This window comes from Arvicola amphibius, chromosome 1 (assembly GCF_903992535.2).
Source record: "Arvicola amphibius chromosome 1, mArvAmp1.2, whole genome shotgun sequence".
NCBI lineage: Eukaryota > Metazoa > Chordata > Mammalia > Rodentia > Cricetidae > Arvicola > Arvicola amphibius.
The window spans coordinates 171,037,616-171,059,936 of record NC_052047.1 but is presented as its reverse complement, the minus strand read 5'-3'; the positions used below and the strand labels follow the sequence as shown (position 1 = coordinate 171,059,936).

General features: G+C 41.6%; 1 protein-coding gene across 2 annotated transcripts in view; it reads right to left on the bottom strand.

Moving 5' to 3' along the window:
* Positions 1-10,763: 10,763 nt before the first annotated feature.
* The window catches only part of Il33 (interleukin 33), a 39,083-nt gene continuing 27,525 nt past the window's right edge, over positions 10,764-22,321 (bottom strand). For both annotated transcript variants that reach the window (XM_038329201.1, XM_038329200.1), the window contains exons 2-8: positions 21,747-21,854; positions 19,117-19,242; positions 18,508-18,627; positions 16,535-16,663; positions 15,972-16,022; positions 14,429-14,526; positions 10,764-12,839 (exon numbers count right to left, since the gene is read on the bottom strand). In XM_038329201.1, the coding sequence (XP_038185129.1) occupies positions 12,651-12,839; positions 14,429-14,526; positions 15,972-16,022; positions 16,535-16,663; positions 18,508-18,627; positions 19,117-19,242; positions 21,747-21,843 (810 nt within the window). In that variant the 5' untranslated portion in view covers positions 21,844-21,854 and the 3' untranslated portion in view covers positions 10,764-12,650. The remainder of the gene's footprint in view (positions 12,840-14,428; positions 14,527-15,971; positions 16,023-16,534; positions 16,664-18,507; positions 18,628-19,116; positions 19,243-21,746; positions 21,855-22,321) is intronic.

The following is a 22,321-nucleotide window of genomic DNA, read 5'->3' as shown; positions in this document are numbered from 1 at the left end:
ACAATTTCATGACCAACTTTGGAATGTTTGTTAGTCTCTGACTTGCACACTGCCTTTGTTTTCATTTTGAAACCTACTTATACCCTAATAAAATGATTCAGAAAAGCCATGGGGAGGGTGTGGTCAGTTCCTTTTGCAATAGTAATGACCTAATGCCTGAGAGAACTGCCCTTTCCTCATAGCTGAGGCCACTTCAGCCACTGATGAGAACAGCAGATGCTGCAGGCCGTGTCCCCTCCTGCTCAGCAGATGCTAATGGCTCTCTCATTGAAGGCAGCAGTGCCAAGGAATCTGTTTACTCTGCTAAGCCCAGTTATGAGAATCCCAAATGTGCCCTCAAGAAAAGCAACAGCAGGGTTAAGAATTGAATTCCATCTCTCAGGAACAGAAGGAGGGGGTGGAGGAAGAAGAAAAACCCTCTCAGAAAGCAATAGACTCAGTTGATATGCTACGAGAGGAAAATGTTATTGAATTCATATATAATCTTATTATATAAAACAATAAGCTCCGAGCAAAGAGTGAGAAGATTAGAGGGGTCAGACACATTTAGCTCCTAGTGCTGGTTATTGCTAACTAGTCAAACTCTGTTATATAGTTTGAGAAAGCGGCCTAAAATGTTAAGTCCTGGCTCCTTTATTTGTAGACTAGACAAAATAGAAGAGTCACCTTGCGGATTTCTGAGAACATAATAATGTCCATTTCTTTTGTAGCTTTTTCCGTGGAAGGCACACAACGGCCTTAAGAGGGACTTCTGGGTTGATTTCAGTGGCTTGTTTTATTTATCAAAGGTTGCTTTAGAAGTCTCTTAAGGGGTCTTTATACTGACAAGTTCATGTGTTGTATTTAAGCCACAAGTTCAAGATGCCTATCCTGAAGGTACAATGACAATGTAAATCTACCACTAGAAGTGGATTAGGTAGCAGATTTTATCTCTGTGAGTGACACCTCGAGGCGCCACGGTCCTACCCAGAAGAACTTGTTTGACATCTACATGTGGTGTGTTAGGCCTTTCTAGCCTAACTCGTTCAAACTGGAGCTCTTCCATCGATGAGTTGGTTCTCTCCATCTCAGTAAACTATGTTGTACATCCAGATGCTCAAGCCGGAAATCTTTGAATTATTTCCAAGTCATGCCATCCCTTCTAAAAATAATATTTTTTAAATCTTTGAGAATGTCTAACAATGTATTTTGATCACATACACTCATCCCCCAACTCCTAGATCCATCCTTACCCCATCCACCCAATTTCTAGTTTTCTTCTTTTCTTTTTGTTTTTTTTTTTAACTCCTGATTTCAGTTTGTGTTACCCAACTACTCTTGCGAGTGGGACCTGCCTTGGAATGTGGTCAATCCTATCATGGATCACACCATCTAAGAAAACTGACTCTCCTTATTCCAGCAACTATCAAATGCCAATAGTTTTTAAGTTAGTGGTGAAATTCCATGTCCACCCTAACCCTTCCCACAATGGTATTTTGGGTCTTGTGTATGCTGTCACAATCGCTGTGAGTTTTTATGTGCAATTGCCCTGTGTGTCCAGAAAGTAGTTTTCTTGAAGTTATCTATCACCTCTGGCTAGTGCAGTCTTTCCATTCGCTTTCCTTTGGAGATCCTTGAGCTTGAGTGGAGGGGTCTGATATGTAAATCCCATTTCGGGCTGAACACTGCAGGGTTTCTTATTGTCTGCATGATGACCAGTTGAGGGTCCCAGTCTCCTGCTAATTGTCATCTACTACAAGCAAAAACTTCCCTATATTTATCTCTTTTTTAAAACAGTTTTTCATATTAGAAAGTCAGTGGTATATAAACAAATCCTAACTAAAGAAGTTCGATAATGAAGGTAACTTTATTTACAGGTGAATTTCCCATCTGGTCTTTGCTTTCTCTTGATTTGTTTTGTGTGTCACTTAATGAGTCTACTTCCCTGAGAGTTCTCTATAAGCCCTTCTTCCCCTGTATATGCCCATGCATGGCTTCCAGGGTCGTTTCTTCTATTCCATTCTTCGCTGGAGCTAGGTGCATCTCCCTTTGTTTAGCATTCCCAGGACCTCTGCTCTGGCGTCTCTACATCATGATAAAGCTTCTGCTCTTCCTTCTTCTTCCAGGTCCCTTCTTCTCCAGGCCATGCTGATGGCTTCCAATAGTTGATGGCTCTCATAGTAAGAATGGCTCCATCCCTTATTCTCCCCAGAACTGTCTTAGTTTTTGAAACCTAGACTTGGGGCAATGGAGATGTAGTTTAGTGGTAGAACACTTCCCTAGCATGGGTGAGGCCTTGTGTTGAGCCCTTGGTACTAAGAAGGGAAGGGGGCATAGTGAGGGAAGAATTTTCCTTGGTTCTTCTATTCCTTACCTCTAGAAAGTTCTTTATAAAGATTTCTTTCTTACAAACTTGTCCTCTTCAGAGTCACTGTTATTTCCTGAATAGTTGTTTTTCTTTCCTTTCTTCAGTTCTGTATTTTCTTTGTGTCCTGAAATCTCAGAAGAGAAAGAGGGAGGAAGGAAGAGAAGGATTTTTTAAATGAGTATTGTGTGAGTTTAATTCTGCTGCTTTGCAAACTTTTCTTTTTAATATACCTCCTTTCCCCTCCACCCTCTCCCTTCCTCTCCTCTCCCTTTTCCTTTCCTCCCTTCCCATCCCCGCTCCTCTCCTGTCCCCTCCTCTTTTCTTTCCAAGTTTATCCAATTTACTGAGAAGTTCTGCATTTGTCTGGTTGATAGTAGCTTTAAGAATCCAACTAGGCAGGTCCTCGTCACCCTAGTGGCAACGTTCTCCTGTAATGAGCCTTTTGTAGCCCTTTATCTCTGCTAATGCAGTACAAACCCACTGTTTCTCCTCTCTCCCATCGAGCTGTGTTGACATGACACATCTGGGACAGGAATGTGCTGCCCATTTTGAACCTGAACGATTAACTAAGTGCCAATCCCAGATGTCTGTGTTACCTATGGCATATTTTTGGGGGGAATTTCCATTCTGCCCTTCTAATTTGTTTTATGTTTTAGTTCCTGATAGGGCTTCAGACAGGAAATTTAGGCCATTCTTTCCTTATTCATCTCCCAGGAGCTTGATAATCATGAGATGGTTCTTATTCATCAAACAACAGCTGCACCACTTTTTTTTTTATCCTTCAGTATTTTCTGTTCTGCCATCTACATCGTTCTGATTCTGATTTTTCAGATAGGATGAAAGTCCTTTTTGTCCATGGGACTGATGATGGCATTTTCCATCCTGGGGTCAGAGCTGGGAAGGGCAGTGGCTATGACCACTGTGAGCAACATGACCAAATCCTACTGCCCATCAGAACTTCCTGTCCATCACTTCTTAACCTGGCATGGTATTTGGGAATTTCCAAGAATTTGGAGCATACTTCCTCAGAACTGTGAATAAAGGCCAACCAAATCCCCCATCTCTGTTTATGTATCCTGAGATGAAATCATGCTTTTAAATATTTTAATAGCATAAACATCTGCTTTTCTGCATTCCAGAGCATGCTGGTGTTCAGAAGGGTGGTTTACAGCTAGGGGAACTTGAAATCTGTCAACAAATCTCATCTGAAACCCTGACGTGAGACGAATGGGATAAGGGTGCAAGTGAAATTAGAGAGCTGCTCATAGCAGACGCACAGTGGAAGCAGTCTTCCTATGTAACCCTGGTGAAACCTTAACACACCGCTGAAAACCAAAATGAACTCTCTCCTTCTTGTATTATGTATATATGTAAACACACACACACTCTCACACACTTAGTCTCACTGTATGGCCCTGGCTAGCCAAACTTGCTATCTAGACTAGGCTGGCCTTGAACTTACAGAGATTGTCCTCCTGTCTCTGTCTTTTGGGTGCTTAGATTTAGTTTATAAATGCCCAGCTTGTATAATATTTTTCATGAAGTGCTTCACCCAGTTAGCCAAGCGCCTTTACATATATAATCATATGTGGGATTTACAAGAGATGTATGTAGGCTAAAATGAGCAGTCTCCCGTTTTACAAAGCAGGTAAGGTAAGCAAGGTTGAGAGCAGTTAGTGATTTGCCACTGGGTGGAACCCACAAGACAAACTCTGCTGTCCACTTTGACGGACTGCTTTAACCTTCTTCAGTACTCTATGCCAGCACGGATGCCACTGACCCAGTAATAGCGTGACTTAAAGTGGATTTATAAACATTAGTGATGAATGCCTAAAATTTATCTCTACCCTGAGGCAAGAGTTATTGTGAAATAAGAGTTAAGAAACTGTTACGTAATGAAAATAAATATCCGGGCTTCTACCATAGTTATTGTGCATAGCTCCTTAAACACTTGGTAAGAGTATCTTTTGTATGCTAACAAAAGAGTTGGTGCCTTAAAGGGCTCTTAGGGAACTTCCGATGAAAGGAAAAGACTAGATCCTAAGTGGGCACCTGGCACTCGCTCACTAGTGCCTCAGACCGTGTGCCTAACCCACAGGACAGGGTGAAGGGGTGAAGTAGGGTCAGCCACTAGTGGCAATGATTATTCGGTATCTCTGTAATGGCATCAGCCTGAAAAATCTCTGAGAGACCTCAAAGGGCTTCCTAGTGGGTGAACACACATGAAAAGTGGCATTCCCAGAGAGATGGGTAACCTCAATACCCCTGCCCATACCTCTTTCTTCTTACTGTTCCCAGGCCATATCCTTTATAATAAAATGGCAATGGCAGGCAGAGTGGTTTTTGACTTCTGTGGATCACTATAGCAATTATCACAGGGTGTTCCAGGAACCCCTGAAATTAACCAGATTGGAGGACCAAGGATGGGGTTTAGGATATAGCTCAGTTGGCAAGGCATTTGCTTGGTATACACAAGACCCTGGGCTCCGTTTTGAGGACTTGGGGTAGAGGAAGATAAGGAGAGTGCCGGCATTAACTGTGGACTTGTGTGTAGAATATATGAGGTAGGGGTGGTTTTGTAAATCTGAGCTTCTATGTCAGAATTAAACTGTAGAATAGACACTCAGTATCTGGAGAGCTGGAGAAGCGGCTGGTGAGAGAATGCATTATCAGCAGCATTGTGGGTCGCAGCAGTTGGGGATGCTGCTTGTGCTTGTGGGTAGAGAGAAATTCCGTGGTTTACATAGGTCCTGGAACCTTGGTCTTATTTAGACCTCCGTTGTTATCACACAATCTCCTATAAGATAAAGACCCTCAACAATAATAAGAAATCATGAGGAAAGTAAACTTGGGTATTGAAGTGTTATATGTTGAAAACAGGGAGCCAAAAGATGAAATAAGTAAACACCTGTCTTACTTTAATTGAATTTCCACCACACACACGCACACACACACACACACACACACACACACACAGACAGACAGGGTTTTTCTGTGTAGCTTTAGAGCCTGTCCTAGAACTTGCTCAGTATAGCAGGCTGGTCTCAAACTCGCAGAGGTCTGCTTACCTCCACCTCCCGAGTACTGGGGTTGAAGGTGTGTGCCACTACCGCCCGACTTCATTTAAATTTGTTATGGAGTATTTTCTTTCTCTCAGGAAAACACTGACAAATATTTATATTCGAGCACTGTATTTGTAGCCTACTGTGCTGATAACGTATGACCCATGGTGCCCCGCACCGCACCCCCGTGTCTGTGCTCTGTGCGCTTGAACCCTGTTACCGAGCTTCGGGCAAGGGGGCTGGAGGTTAAAATACACAGACACACACAGACAGAGAGACAGCGACATGGGTTATCCTTGAATTCCCCAAGAATGCCCCCTTTATTGTGTTCAGGGGCAGATTATATAGAGATAGCCATCCCCCCCCCCCCCCAACCCACCAGAAACCACTCTCCTGCCATCAGGAACTCCTGAAGGTTTCGTGCTCAGAGCAGCTGTAGGCCCTCAGATCAGGGGAAAACAAGTTGTTAACAAGAAATTCAGGATCTGGGGGCTCACTGCTCCCAACACCATGGGGTCCTTGGTGTCTCAGAGGAACAAAGGATCAGTACAGTTACTAAGAAAACAAACCGAAGGGCTAGGGAGATGGCCCAGCAGTTAAGAGCATTAACTGTTCTTGCCGAGGACCTGGGTTTTGTTTCCAGCACCCACAGGATGGCTCACAACCATCTGCAGCTCCAACTCCAGGAGTTTATCTGGCCTTCACAGGCACTGGGCAGGCGCATGGTGTACGTACATGCACACATCTGAAAAAAAGTAAATGAACTGAAAATCCGCAGATTCTCTTATGACGCGGAGACGGACTGGAGGGAAGGGGTCATCCGTGTCACCCCCCCCCCTTGCCTGATACATGTGGATGTTTCTGTTGTCCGCCTGAGCGGGAGTGTCTTAGATGTTGTCTCAAATGAATTCTTCAAGAGAGGGACTTCCTGAAGGACTCAAAGGAATGTTACAGCTCTAGATGCAGTGCAGTGGAGCCTGGTCAGGGTGAGGGGCTTCAGAAGCTCTTAAAGGTGGAAAAGGAAACAGGAGCTGGAGTTAGTTACCTGCTGGTAGGTAGATCTGCCACACAAGCATGGGGACCTGAGCTTGGGTCCCCAGCACCGACATAAAAAGATGGTCATGATGGTGTAAATTTGTTAACCGGGCGTGGGGGTGGGGGATAAGTGGATCCCTGGAGCTCACTGACCAGCCTACCCAATTAATGAGCTCCAGGTTCAGTAAGCAATTCTGTTCCCCAAAATGCGGAGAGTGGTTGAGAAGGACACCTCATGATGACCTCTGACCTCCATATGTATGTGCTCATATGCACACACATGAATACATAAACATACACATGAAGATGAAGACAGAAGAAAAGGAGGAGGAGAAGAATGTCAGTCATGACCCAAATGTGAACCAAGGTTCTGAGACACTTTATTCTAGAGCTGGACCATTTTCACCCATGAATTTAACCATGCTGTTAATGCTTTCTTTGTGTTCCTGGAAGAGATAGTAATAATAATAAATAATAATAGGATGAGAGCACAGTTTATACCTCAGGGCATTTGATAATTAGCTGACCTTCAGGGAAGCATCTTAAACTGCAGCTTTGTTATGGTTTTGCAGTAGATACTTAAATTAGATTCTTATGTACGGAAAACACTGGTTCCAGAAATTGTTGCTACATACACCGAAGATAGATTTATTTTATTTATATATCACTATATTTCTTAAACAGATACATTTGGACTGTCTTCTACATTCTTAAGTTCTGCTGAGTACTAAGGATAAAATGATAAATATGATCGCCTCAGGGTCAGAGAGAAATGCCTTCTGGCGAGGAAGAGGCAGCACACTGTCCCGCTGATAGGTGGGTGCCCAATCAAGGTGAGAGGGCAGTGAGGATGGTCAGGATTCTTGGCCTTTGCTGGTAATTTTCCTTAAAGACATGATACCTTAAAAAAAATCAGTGACAAATATAATCCTCAAAGTTGACCTTTACTGGTTGTGACTCGGGCAGAATTTCTTGCCGAATTTCTCCAGAAGTAGAGGAAGTGACTTGGGTGACAAATGACAGATTCTGCAGAGTCACAGTCCAGCTAAGGATTTAGCTTGGTGTTAAGGGTTGGGCCCAGTGTCCCTTCAAAGCTTGCCAAATTTCTTCCTTCCAAGAATCACACAGAGGAAACGGGAGGACCTACTAGGGAGTCATGGGGCAAGTCAAAGGTGCCATTAGCCATGTTAGTTTATTATTTACATATTTACATAGTAAACAGTTGAACAAAACAGCTCAGTTTAGCAACAGCAGCCTAAGACCAAGGCTAAATTTTTTTAGAAGTTTTTAAGTAATGGCAGCATAGCTTTGTTTTAACACATTATTTTTTCATTAATTTTTAGTGAGCACAGACAACAATAAGTTTTTTATGACTTTTTTCTGTGTGTGTATGCGCGCTCGCGTGCTGGCACTCATGTGTGTGCATCGTGCACAGAGGTCAGAGATCAGCCTCAAGTGTCGCTCTTCATGAGTCAGTCACACAGCTTGTTTTTGGAGACAGGATCTTTCACATGTGTGTTTCAATAGGAATAAGCACAGAGGCTAGGTAGCTCAGAAAGGACCAGTGGGGAGGAGAAGACCTTCAGTGAAGGGGGTGTAGAATCTCGTGCTGCAAAGAGAGACAGGGGAACCTAGGAAAGGAGGAGTAAATGCAAAAGAGAACAAGAGGGCAGGTAAGGGAGAGAATATGAAGATAGACAACTAACAGTAAAGAATTTTTGGAAAAACCATGTGGAAACTGACTGCCATGGGCACTTCCTAAAACTTATACACATGTGAAAGGAATTTAAATGGAGTCACAGTATCATGAGGCAGACAGTGTCCCAAGAGGACATCTTATACCACCAAGTAAAGCCTCCACTGACAAGAAAGAGTTAAATCTTGCTGAGCGGTTGACCAAAGGTGTTCCATAGGTTACTCCCAAACCTCAGAAGCTCTTGCTAAGGCTATTGGTTACTCTCTATAACCTGAGAGTAAGGCCCTACTACTGAAGACACAGTTTCTTTATGTCATCAAATGTGGAGAAATTCAGCTGGTGCCCAACTGAAAGTTTCACCCCTACTGTCTAGGTCCTTCTGTCCACGTGCAGCTTTCATTGATTAATGAATAAAGAAACTCCCCTGGCCTGTTGATAGGGCAGAACTTAGGTAGGCAGGAAAGATGGAACTGAATTCTGGGAGGAAGAAAGCGGAGTCAGAGAGACACCATAGATCCACTGAAAACAGATGCTAGGAATTTTACCCGGTAAGCCACTGCCACGTGGTGTTACACAGATTAATAAAAATTGGTTAAATTAAAATGTAAGAATTAGCCAATAGGAAACTAGAGCTAATGGGCCAAGCAGTGATTTAATTAATACAGCTTCTGTGTCGTTATTTAGGGGCTAAGCTAGTCAGGCAGCCAGGATGAACAAGTAGGCCCTTTCTCCCTGCAACAACTGTCAAGTACTCATGGTTCTGGAAGGTACTTTGCAGACTAGAGGGGGAAAGTGATTATCAAGTTTCACCCACTGCAAGATGTACTGGTATAATAGTGGCACAAATGTTACAGAGTAACCAACCGCTTTTTCAAATTTGATTTAAGGCATGCTCCATGAGATGGAACCCAGCCCTGATACTGCTAAGGTGGCCAAAGACCTAGGAATAGAGAGGTCATAGGCCTAGGGGAAAACCTACTGTTTTCTGCTAAGGGAACATAGCAATAAAATTATTCTTAATGACATATTGCTATACCCATAGAGCGGAATATCACTTAGCCTTCGTCAGAGATGCATCTTCTTGCAAGTAGATGGGAATTAACAAAGAAATCCACAGTAAGACAGATTGCATAGTGGGAGACTTTGGAGCACTTAGCCCTAAAGGGGTGTCTTTATCAAACTCCTCCCGTCAAAGGCTAGGGATCTACATGGAAGAGGAGAGAGAAAGATTGTAAAAGCCAGAGGTGGTGGATGACTCCAAGGAAACGTCTTTCAGACACAACAGTGCTGATAGGCATGCGGACCCACAGAGATGGTGACAGCATGTCCCAGACCTGCACTGGTTCAACCCATACAGAATCCCAGCATTTAGAGGGGAAGTGGACATAAAGTACTGCCTCTAGCCAAGAAGCTATTCATAACTGATACCTGCTGGGAGGGGACAATCAGTTTGTCCCCCAGTGGAGTGTCACTGGGTATGTCAATCACACTCCAGGGCAGGACCCATGCCCAGGAGCAGCGGGGGCAACACAAAATAGACACTGTGCCTTTATGTACCCTTTTGGTTTGGATTTGAAATATTTTTTTTTGCCCTAGCTTCTTTTTTTAGTTTGTTTTGATTTTCATTTTTTTTTTTTGCTGTTTTGTTGATTCCTTTTTTTTTTTCTTTAGAGAAAGAGATCAAGAAAAAAAGGAAGTGGAGTGTAGGGAGGTATGGGGGAATCTGAGAGGAGTCAGGGAAGGGAAAATAAAAAATTGTAATTGGAAAACAAAACCCCCCAAATACACAGAAACATAAAGAATATAAATAAAATTACACAATTGTAAATTTTGAGATGGCTATCAAATAAAATTATCATTTCTGATATAATTGAATGGACAAATTACTTTCAGTAACATGTATTAAGAGCCATCAAAGCAATGCAAGTAAGACAAAATGTCAGTACACATTTGAATATTTTAAGCATGTAACACTGATTGTAATAATGTGGGAAATATGTATGTGTGTGAGAAGTGTGCATGTGTACGTGTGTAGAGGCCAGAGGTCAACATCAGGTTTCCTCCCCTATTGCTCCTGTGTATTTGAAAACAGTCTCAGAATCAGGAGCGCATCCATTTGGCTGGGCCAGCAGGCCAGCAGCACTCCAGGATGAGCCTGTCTCTGCCCTTCTCCTAGCACTAGGGTTTACAGTCACTCTTGGCTTCCATGTGGGTGCTGAAGATCTGGACTCTGTTCCTCTTGCTTGCTTAAAAGTCTCCTCAGCTCTGAAAATATCTTTTAAAAGAAAACAAAACAGAAAATCAGACAACCGAGAGAAAGACACCTGAGTAAGGAGTTGGAAATTTTAGGTTAATTTCTGATGCAGGAACTTGCGGGTGTGTGTTTGGGATGGAGCAAAAGTCAAAAGTCACTTGGGGGAGGGGAGGAGGTCTACCACAGTGGACACTAGGATGATGAAGCAAAGCAGACATAATCCTTTGCTGGGAAATTTGAGTTTTAAATAACCTGATTTGTGAAACAACCTGCTCAGTTCCCTTGTCAATAGTGATGGACTGGAGCATGCCCGTTTTCATTTAAGACTCAGAACACTGGAACATTCTGTGATAAAGTCATGGTCACACGTGATTTTGATAAATAGTTTATTCAAGGTTATAAACAATGTCATGGACATATCTGACTACTTAATTATTATTTTAAGTATATTGTACAAAGTCATATAGTTAATATGGAGGTTTACAGGGAGATGACATAGATTCTGGTTTCACTTTCGTCTCTATAGTAAAACAGTAAAAAATTAATGAAGCAGTTATATCATGCTCTAATTGTATGATCGTATACAGCAATCCCCAGCCTCTTTTTTCATACATCCAACCAGGTATTATATATAATAGCTTTCATCACTTGAAATTAAAAGCTTGTACTTTTAGAAGTATGTTTTCTGTTATTATCTTTTGCATTTACTGTAAATTTTAAGCCAATAAAAATGTAGTAGAAATTGCTATTGTCTAAATAATCCAGCTACTCCTTTAGTATCTTAAAACATTACTGTATGGTTGAATATAAATCTCACTACTTCAGTAACAGTAAAACACACAAAAATGTTTAGTGAACAACTTTGTAACTAGTCAGTATATATAAAATTCTAGAGCGTAAAGTAGAAAAGCAGGATCAAAGTGTTCGTACATAGGCGTCAGAGAAAACAAAAATGAAGTTTAGGGAGTAGGAGATATGTTAAAGATACGTTGGTCAAAAGAACCAGAGAAAGGGAGAAAGTTAAGCTAACATATCCTCCAGTGAACAGTGCTACTGTGAACCCAAGCAACAAAAGAATTTGTGTGTGAGAAAAGCAAGCCATAGAGAAATTCCCTCCAAGTTGATGCGCACATTTATAGTGATAGCTCTTTGGAAACAGGCGAGAAGGACACAGCGTGCCACAAACCATAGGCCATAGCCAGCTATTGAGAATGTGAAGTCAGTTCGGTGTCTTCCTAGTAGGAGGACTTCTGACTGCCCTGTGAGGTCCCATCCTACGTGGATGCCCTAATTCATGGCCTGGTCAGTACTCAAAGAAGAGTTTAAGTTTATTAAAGGTAGCCAATGATTTCAACCACAGTTGTGAACTAAAATGTGTTCCTTTCTTTAACATAAACTTGGCTTGCTCAAACTTAAACTGTGTTACCTTAAAAAGATATCAGAATTTTCAAAAGGAAACAGAGCTGGGTGGTGGTGGCACACACCTTTAATCCCAGCACTTGGGAGGCAGAGGCAGGTGGATCTCTGTGAGTTCGAGGCCAGCCTGATCTACAAAGCAAGTTCCAGGACAGCCAGGGCTACACAGAGAAACCCTGTCCCCAACCCCCTGCCCCAAGGAAAGAAGTAGAGGTAACATTATTCCATTTTACAAATACTGGCTTTCTTTTTCTTTATTTTTTTTTTCAGTTATCCTGCGTTTTCACAGATTTATCTTAACCTGTCTAGGTAGGTAGGCATTTGGAGCACTGGGTTTCTTGACAGAAAGAGCTGGTCTGAGGGTTGCCCCAGGGGCAGCTGCCGATACATTTGGTGTTCTGTTCTAATTGAGACATGGTCAGTTTGTGCAGCAGCTGGTCCTCCACTGGCTACGCTAGGATTTCAACCTTCTGTTTAGAACCAGGGAGAAACCACGTATTCTTTTTAACGCTTTTAAAATGAACCCTTGTCGAAAGCATAGCATGAGCTATGGTGCTTGCTCGTCTGAAGAAATCTGGAAGTGTGAATTCGTTCAGGTCTTGGAGCAGACAAACGTAGAAGCCAAGGCTGAATGTCTCTCAGTTTCTTTACCAATGCCCTGTGCTACATATGCACGTTCTTATTGAATGTGTAGTGGTACAGAGAAAAAGAAAAGAATTTTTATATATAAAAGATAACATTCCACAGCATCTTAAGCCATTCCCTTAGATGTCTATTGCTTTCTCTCATCCTTTCTTTGATGGTAACATTAAGTCGTTCGACCCAGGACCTACAAGCTTCTTATTTAGAAAGCTTAAACATAATATTTTCATCGTCATTTTTCTCTCCTTCTAGTAGAGCCAGCTGGTTATCTTTCACTCCTATGTATGTCCCAGGCTGATTCTTACATTCAAATGAGACATAGTCGGAGGTCTTTTGGTGAACGACGAAAAAGACTGCTGGTGGCAGTGGAGCTTGACACTTTTCAAGCTGAGGAAAGGAGAGAAAAAGCCAATATGTAAATAGGAAGTCCAGGGCTAACGCTGCCCCCCAGGTTAGAACCCATGGGAGAAGTGTCATTTATAGCTTGGTCTGTCTAGCAGGTCTGTTTACTGAGTTGAGGAGGGAGGGGGGAACGGCAGAGGGCAAAGGATGTGTGTGGCACCAGTGGAAGTGATTGACAGGGGGCTGATGCATTTAGAGAAGCTGCTTGGTGTAGACTGAGCAGATCTGTATGCGGCCCCTCTGGATTTGTGCCGCTCTTCCGCTATGCATTGTCTCTAATACAAAGAACATGCTGCTTTATCTAGCAAACCTTGACTTTTCAGTCGAACCACCGCTCCCTACAGATTGGTTCATTTCCACTTTAACTACAGGCATATTTTTATTTAATTTTAATTAGATTAACTTCTTTAATCAAATCATTAATGACAGACAAATTATGTTTATTATTTATGTTATCTTTAAGGGTTTATCTTATTTTAAATTATAGACGTGGATACGTCTCTGTGTGGGTGTGTGCACATGAATGTCGATGCCCAGGGGGGGCAGAGGCATTTGACCATCTTGGTGCTGGAGTTACGGGTGGTTGTGAGTCACCTGACAGTTAATACTGGGGACCCAACTCAGGTCTTCAGTATAAGCTCTCAATCACTATGGACCTATGAACAATTATTATTTTAATCCATTGAGTTTTGAGACAGTTTGTTGCACAACAGCAATAGATGACCAGTGTAATTATTCCATTACGAACTTGCTTTAGGGGTTAAAAGAGGCAGGGCTGGTGGGCATCAAGCAAGGACGTGAGATGCCATGGCACTCTGCTTTTATTTTTTATCATATATGCTAGAGCTTGCATTATATACACACGAGAATATTCTCTGGAGCAGAATGCTGACCACTGCCCACTGTTTATGTTGATGTTATGTTTATGTGATGAGTGAATCACTTAAATTTTGTCTGTTTATAGAAACTGTCTTCTTTATTATGCTGTTCTGTTTTCCTCCTAACTTATTGCTCTGGCTCCTTTTGCTCTTTGACCTGCTCATAATTTTTTTGTCATGACCGATGTACACCTGCCATTGACTAAATAAGAATGGATCAGATGCAGAATTTTGTGCTGTTAATAACTGGTGATGTATGAACACGCTTGCTGTCCTCTCCCTGACAGACTTGGAGCCAGAAGTTATTATACACACAGAAAACAATTTCTGGAAGAACAGAGGCAAACGGAAAGGATGTGAGATCATTCTGTGTTATCTCTCAAACTGGAGTGAAGTGGTGAAGCTCCCGAGGGACTGTTCAGAGCTTAGTTCTGATCCAGTTGTGGGGGAGTCTGAAATCCTGCTTTCTAGCAAGTTCCCCGGTATTCTGTGCTGTTATTGGAGACCAGACTTGTGGTACAAGGCCACACATCACACTTCTCTCCTTTCCTCCCTCCCGAGCAAGTGCTTAGAAGTAACTGGCTGTGTTTCCTTTACAATAGTATGCACACAACTCTGTCTTCACAATTCCCCTAACATCTAACTACACATAAACAGAATAAGTGCACGGCCGTTACCCAGTTATAGTTCTGTTACCTTCACACAGTGGTTCTGCTTATTGGCATGCAGCCTGATGTCTGTGTCTTTCGCAGGACTCATGTCCACCATCAGCAACTTACCATCCACACCATCACCTTGCAATGAAAAACGATAGCATGTGAGGCAATGCATTTGCCATTTGGCTGCATTCTACCATTCTACAAGACAGAGAGACAACAGCTACTTCAAAAGCTCCTGGTGGGGGCTGGAGAGATGCTTCTGTGGTTAAGAGCACCTGATGATACTCTTGCAGAGGACCTGGATTCAGTTCCCAGAACCCATAGAGTGGCTCACTTACAAAAGGTTCATTGCTCCCTGCTGCCTTCCTCAAATACTGCACATACATGGTATACTTACATACATACACATAAAATAAAAATAAAAAATTTTAAAAGTCCCCTATTGTACATGATTAATACAATTTACCTGTCAATTAAAAAGAACAAAACAAATTATAAATAAAAAACCCTAAGTCTTGTAACTCATCTTAATTTAATTTAACCCAAAGAATCCAGAAAAATAGTTCATTAATTTCCTTCCTTCCTTCCTTCCTTCCTTCCTTCCTTCCTCCCTCCCTCCCTCCCTCCCTCTCTCCCTCCCTCCTTTCCTTTCCTTCCCTTCTCATCCCTCCCCTCCCCTCTCCTCCCCTCTCTCCTCCTCCTCCTCCTCCCTCCCTCCCTCCCTCCCTCCCTCCCTCCATCCTTCTCTCCCTCCTTCCCTTCCTTCCTTCCTTCCTTCTTCTCCTCTTTCTTTTCTTATTTTTTTTTTTTTTTTTGAGGCAAGGTTTCTTCGTTTAACAGCCCTGGCTATCCTGGAACTTTTTCAGGTCAGGCTGGTCTTGAATTTAGAGATTGGCCTGCCTCTGCCCACTGAGTGCTGGGATTAAAGGTGTGTGCCACCAAGCCTGACCCAAGGGTCTTTCTAAATTCCTCAGAGGAGGAGCTTAGGTTTTAAATTTCTGTTGTTGCTTTGATCTATTCTAATTGAATTGATTCCAGTGGACACTGCTCTGAACATCAGCTTCCCTGTGTGCATGTGAAGCCACTGAGTTGTCTTTTAATAGCTGTCATTTTCCTGCCTGTGTTCTCATGGTTTAGTGTTGCTTTTAGGCTAAGTTCTGACCAACTGAAGATGAGCAGACATGTGATGTGTAGCTTCTAGCTGTGCCCTCAAAGGAAAAAGGAATGTATTACCTGTCTTCCTCTCTCTTGCTGATTGGGCATAATGATAAAGCATTCAACACAGACAGAAAGATGATAGAGAAGGAACTGCCTCTGGACAACCTTTGAGCACAATCTTTCTAGCTGTGTCTGAGGAGGGCTGTATTATTATAAGTACTATATGTATCTAAGCCTTTATCCTATTAATTCAGAAAGAGATGAGGTGGAATAAGTGCTCTAAGAAACTAAGATCTTACATTACAGTGAGCATGGGGTTGAAGATAATCTTTTGAGCCTCTCTTTATTATGGGCTATTTTAGATTCATCTTTGTTCTGAATGAGAATTCAAACAACACCCCTCCACCCTGCCTCCACAATACCTGATTCACTTGAGGACTCCGTAGACTCATAGTAACGTAGCAGCATCTTGTCTGAAAGACAGCAGGGTATCACTTGGTGAGAGGCAATTGTATCTGAAGGTTTCAGTTCCATCATACACAGGGCCAGAAAACCTTGCCCTAAACCTTGTCATATTTCAATAAAAGCAAAACTTTGAAAGTTCCTACAAAAATCTCAAAATATATCATTATGCTCTGATGAGTTCCCTAATATGGCTGTTGTTGTTTATGGCAGAGAAATACTCTTTCACATAAGACTTATGCTATGGTGGCAATGAAAATGTTGGAAAGATCTAGTGAGTACTCAGCATTAATACACACATATGGCTTCTCTGTCCATATTTTTCAATAGTTGTTTCTCAACATCTGACTATGTTGAATTCTTCTTAACACCAGAAGGACTGGAATTAGTAGAGATGATTAAACCCATTGCTGTTGAATATCTCAGTTCATCATCCATTGCTGATAATTTGGTAGATTTTTTTTAACCTTGCTAGTCATCATTACTAAATATAGACATGAAGAAATAGTCTTGAATTGTCTACCGTTTTCTTGGAGCTTTCCGGAATCTTCAACATTGATCACATAGCGTCCGTCCTTCAAAACTTTGAAACTAACAGATTGGTCATTGAATGTGCTCAGGGAGGCATGAGATTGTGTAACAGGTGAAATCCCTGTCAACAAGACAACACACAAATTTGTCAGTAAACATATTATCCTATGAACAAATTTCTTGGCTATGTTTTGAAGTAATTCCTCAGAAGAATTTTGTTTTTTAACAAAACATATACTTCGTCATTGTAACATAAGCAAAACTCATGTACCATAGTTGGTACCAGGGTGGGATTAAAGGTGCTAGCTTCCTGCCATGGTGAATCTGGGAGTGAGGTAGAGGACAACTCCATATTTGCCTTCCTACAGTCTAGGGGACTGTGGAAAAGAATGGTCATATATTGGAAGACATAGGTAAACGTATGTCCCTTTATAAAGCATGCCTGCTTCTTGATTTCCAACATGCTAGGGCAGTGGTTCTCAACCTGTGGGTGGCAACCCTTTTGGGAATTGAATAATTCTTTCACAGGGGTCAAATATAAAATATCCTGCACATCAGATATTTACACTACAATCCATAACAGTAGCAAATTTATAATTATGAAGTAGCAACAAGAATAATTTTATGGCTGGGGGTCAGCACAACATGAAGAACTATATTAAAAGGTCATGGCATCAGTAAGGTTGAGAACAATGGCTCTAGGGGGATGCAGAGGTCATACCTTTGCCTGAGACACAAACAGAGCTCATGATAATGTTTAGAAAGCATATGTGGAGAAATTGAAGCAGGCTTGGACCATATGAGGATCCTACTTTAAAATTTATCTTCTATAGGTTATTGAGTTTTGCAACTAAAAATAATATACAAAATAAGCATTTGTATGTGAACATCTAAAGCAAAGTAATTTAAAAAGTTTGTGAGAAATGAATATTAATTAGAAGCTTAATATTATTTGTATTAAATATATACTAAATACATACTATATATGATACATACTAAATTGCTTCATATAATATCCTTTATATAGAAAATAAAACATATTAAAATAACAACATGTGATTCTTAATCAAGTTTCCTTACTGGTGGGGTTTTCACTTATTAAATTAATTGATTAATTTGGGGTTTGTTTATTTGTTTGTATGGTTTTTTTTTTTTTTGTTTTTTGAGACAGGGTTTCCTTGTAGTTTCTAGAGGCTGTCCTGGAACTAGCTCTTGTAGACCAGGCTGGCCTCGAACTCATAAAGATCCACCTGCCCCTGCCTCCGGAGTGCTGGGATTAAAGGCGTGTGCCACCACCGCCCGGCTGTATGTTTGTTTCTGAGACACCGTCTGACTATACAGTTCTGGCTGCCCTGGGACTCACTATGGAGCCCAGACAAACCCGAGCCCACAGAAATTCACCTGCTTCCCAAACGCTGGGATTAAAGGCACATGCCGCTATGGCCAGGACTCACTTTTATTTTTCTCCCACATTGGTAGAGATTAAACGCAGAGCCTTGCACGCGAGGCCAGTGTTCTACCACTAACCCACATTTCCTGGATTCTCTTCTGTTCTCGATTACCGCCATTTTATTTGGAACTTTGCACAAATGGCAAAAACTTAAGACGAGACTACCCTTCAAGCCATATCGTACTAAAAGGTACTTTAAAAGATAATAGTTCTTTATCCTCTTTTATGGTCAACATTTTGAAATTTGGGGATTCATGCAGTTTTTTTTCCTCTCGAAGGATAATTCCTCTAGCAGGATTAATGCGGACATGATTGCAAGCTACAGCAAATATTCTAAAAATATCAGTGGAGCGCTAACCAGAGATGGCATGGGCACAGCTACGCGGCACCCAATTTGGATGCCACTGAGCCGGCACACGGCACACGAGCAGGAAACAAGTTTCTGAGTCGCACTTGCCGAGGCCCCATGTGTTAGCTCACACCTCACCCCCACACGGCTCTGCGATCAGGCACACCTTTGATACTCTCTATGTCAAGTCGTCTGGCACCTTCTTTAGAACTGGCACCTTTCAAACCGATTACACCAGGCTGTTTGTTCTTCACAGCAGCAGAGCGGTCCCTTTCGTGCTTTTTACCTGCAAGACAACAGTAGGAGTTGGGGTGAGCTCTCCATTTTCATTCTGCAAAGACGCCATCCATATGGCAACAGTGGTGAGTGATCCCAAGTTGGTGGTCACCCAATGGTCTAATGGGATCAGTACCTCCTTGATGCTGAGGTCTTCATGTTAAAACCGTTTTCCCATTCACATTCCAGCAGGGCACACCAAGAGGAAGAAAACTATTCGCACGCGTGCAACACTCAAAAGCAGCCACTGTGAACCATTTACTTTACTTCCTCCATAATAAAAATATCACCCCAAGTGATTACAGTTCTTATTTAAAATCTTGTATCAACTGTTTTCACTCACCATTGTACCCATTTCTCCCATGTCACTAAAACCCCTCTCTAAAACGGCCAACATGTTTTCCTCGAGGAGAACTTGGGTGAGGAAAACAGCTGTATATATAAATTTGGAAAGGAAAAGCTGCTAGGTGCCCATCGGTCTGTCCAGGAACGAACTTACATGATTTTTGCGGATACTTTTTGATGGATTCTTTCTCAAAGTAACAGGTCTCCTTTCTTATGATGAGGCCAGAACGGAGCTTCATTTCGTAGATGTGGCAAATTTCTCTGGTCTTCTGCTGGGACTCTAACAATAGAGAAACAGTGTAGATTTATGTAGGTTATATCCTATAAATATACCCAGCACCTCCAACAGAGAGTAGAGCAGTAGCACTACTGCTGGCTCGACTAATTTTATAGTGAATCATAGGATGTGGTAGGCAAAATGAAATGAAGTCTTGTATTAGTTACTTTTCTCGTTATTGTGATCAAATTTTTGACAAGAAGCAACTAAGAGGAGAAAGTGTTCGTTTTGCTCAAGTTTCAGATCCTTTGTAAAGGGAAAGAGGCAGCGAGAGGCTACCTGCTCACATCTCAGCAGACCAAGGAGAATGGAGAATGCTGCTGCTTAGCTGTCTTTATCTGGATCTCTTTTAATTGGTTCTGGATCCGGACCATGAGATGTTGCAGCTGCCCATTTTCAGGGTGGGTCAAAATTAATCCTTTCTGGAAAATGCTGTCCTAGGCATACCCAAAGATATGCCTCAGTAATGCAATCAAGTTGACATTTGAAATTAACCATCACGGATCTTGGGATTTAACAGACAATAGGCTGGGGTTGTATTCTGCTGCCAAATGAGTTGTTAAAACATTTAGGTCTTTAGAAATATTTTTATTGTTGTTTTCAGAATGCCATTTGAGGGATCATAGCTCTACATTCAGTAGGCATTAGCCGTTGTCTACCTGAGGGGACTGTTGACATCCTTATAGATTGGAACTGTTTTTCTGCTCATCTAGAATAAACTTTTAATAATTTTTGGAGGATGACTGAAAACTCTAAAGGGTGTTGATACTAAAACAACTGCCCTTATCCAAGAATCAGCATCAGGCCATTGCTCTGCTATATTTCACTTTATGTGCCTTTTAACTTAGCCACTCATAATAATCTTGCAAAGTATTATTATCATAGTTTTACAGACTTTTAGGAAACACAACATTGTCCAAGGTTACATGGCTCATGAGTTCTGTTAAGAAGTGTGTTCAATGTCCCCACAGACTCTTGTTCTTGAACACTTGGTTCTCCCTGGTGACACTGTTTGGGAGGTTACAGAAACTCTGGGTGTAGGACACCTGCTGATGAGCCCACACCATAGGGGCCAGTCTCAGAAGACAATAGCCTGGTCCTTCAGTTTTCTCCTCCTGGCTGGTGCCATAGGAGAAGCTGCTGCAAGCTATGACTGCCAGAGATCAAACTGATCCTGCTGCCATCCATATCATGATGGACTGTACATTCCAAGACATGAAGCAAAATGAATCGCTGCCTTAAGTCACGTCTGTAAGCTTTTGGCCATAGAGATATAAAAATAATTAATGCAGTATGTTTAATAACAAAGCTCTTCATTAGGTTTTACCTCCACTGACAAAAAATGACCACAGGCCAGATGTGGTCACACCTCTAGTCCTAGCCCTCAAGAGATTAAAGGAGGGGGGTCGGGAATTCCCAAATAAGTCTGAGCTACATAGAGTCTTGTTTGTCTGGGGTGGAATCTGCCCTGTAGCCTAGGACTAACCAAATACAAATTCTATCAACTGAACTAAAAAAAAAAATCAGCCAGTTATTCAGTAATCTTCATTTTGCTTAGCCAAAGAAAAATTTATCTCCTGCAGAAAATCTCATTTGTGTCTTGGACATCATAAATAGTCTTTCAGGGTCAGGTTGTAATAAAGACCGTAACATGTAAGTTGTAAGATCTCAATATTCAAAGTGAGCTCTGGCACCAATGCCAGAAATTCTGGCATGTCTACTCTGTAGCGCGGTGTCTATGAAGGGCCTCATTTTCTGGATACTAAGACAGCACATTCTTTAATATGAGGAAAACTGGAAACATCAGGTCATTTCTACTGAGTCAGTATTTCTGCACATAACTACAGATGAAAGGATCAATTAAACTGGGATTTCCTGACCATTCAGAAACCATTGTCAAATTGGTTTTTAAAATCCTGATTACCAAAGAAGCGTGTGGATGGTTCAGAGTCACGGGGAGAAGAGAAGAGGCATTGCTTTCTCGTTAGGCCATTCTTCATGGATCTCTAGTTCCCTCCCAGTCCACCAGAGCTCTGTTAGCCTTCTTGGTGTTGCTGTTCCAGTATAAAAAGCATGCTGCAGGTATTAATGATTCCTTCCTGTATTGTGGATTTTAAGACTCAAGGATCCTTATAGCCCCTTCTCGTCAGAGGTATACCTATAATTTAACTTCATTTCTCTTTCATCGAATTCCAAACATTCTAGTTTTTGATGGCAGGAGCTGTGAGAAGTGTGAGGGGGATTGATATAAAAAAAAAAAAAACCGTATTTCACTAAGTCAAAGGCAGAATGATCTAAGCTAGCACTGTCTTGTGCTCTACCCAGTAACAGCAGTGACTATAAACTCTTCAAACACAAGGCTTCCGTATCCTCAGGAGCCACCTCTTTTTTTTTTTTTTTTACATTCTTAGGTGTTTTGGTAAGGTGGCATGTCTGGACACTGGCATAGTAAGTGTTTGACGACAGATTTGCAGTAGTGTGTAAAACAGGAATGCAGACGCTCTTACTTGGTAGCTTGTGAGTTTTTACCAGGGTTTTGCCTGTTGCCTTGTTCAGCTTGGCCGGGGAAATTTTGGAGGTTGAATATTTTATTTTAGGTCCCATTTTTCAAGTTTCTGTGGGATTAAAATATAGCATTAGTCCAGCTATATGTATCTGAAATCACCAGAAACAGTCTTGGCTAACTCGACATGAAATCCTTAGTCATACAGGAAAAGTAAATAAGGAAATTTGAGCATAGCATTCTGGCTGTGCACTTTTGCTAGAATCTAGCCATAGAGTAATAATAAATAAAGCACAGAAAAAAAGTCTCAAGCTGAGTAGACTTATTGTTAGTGGCAATATTTATATTGAAACCTTAGGGTTGTTTTGTTGTACTACATAGCAAAAAAATTTAAGTAGTCATCCGAATGTTGCATGATTTTCACCGTAGGGGAAAAGAAACACAAATACATAAAATCCTTGTAATATTAAATATGAGTCAATGTTAAAGGAATGCCCAGCAGTGTGTGTACATAATTTCTAAATATTTTCTCCACTTAAAAGAATCAAGACTCCAGATATGGGGCCAGGAGAGTCATAA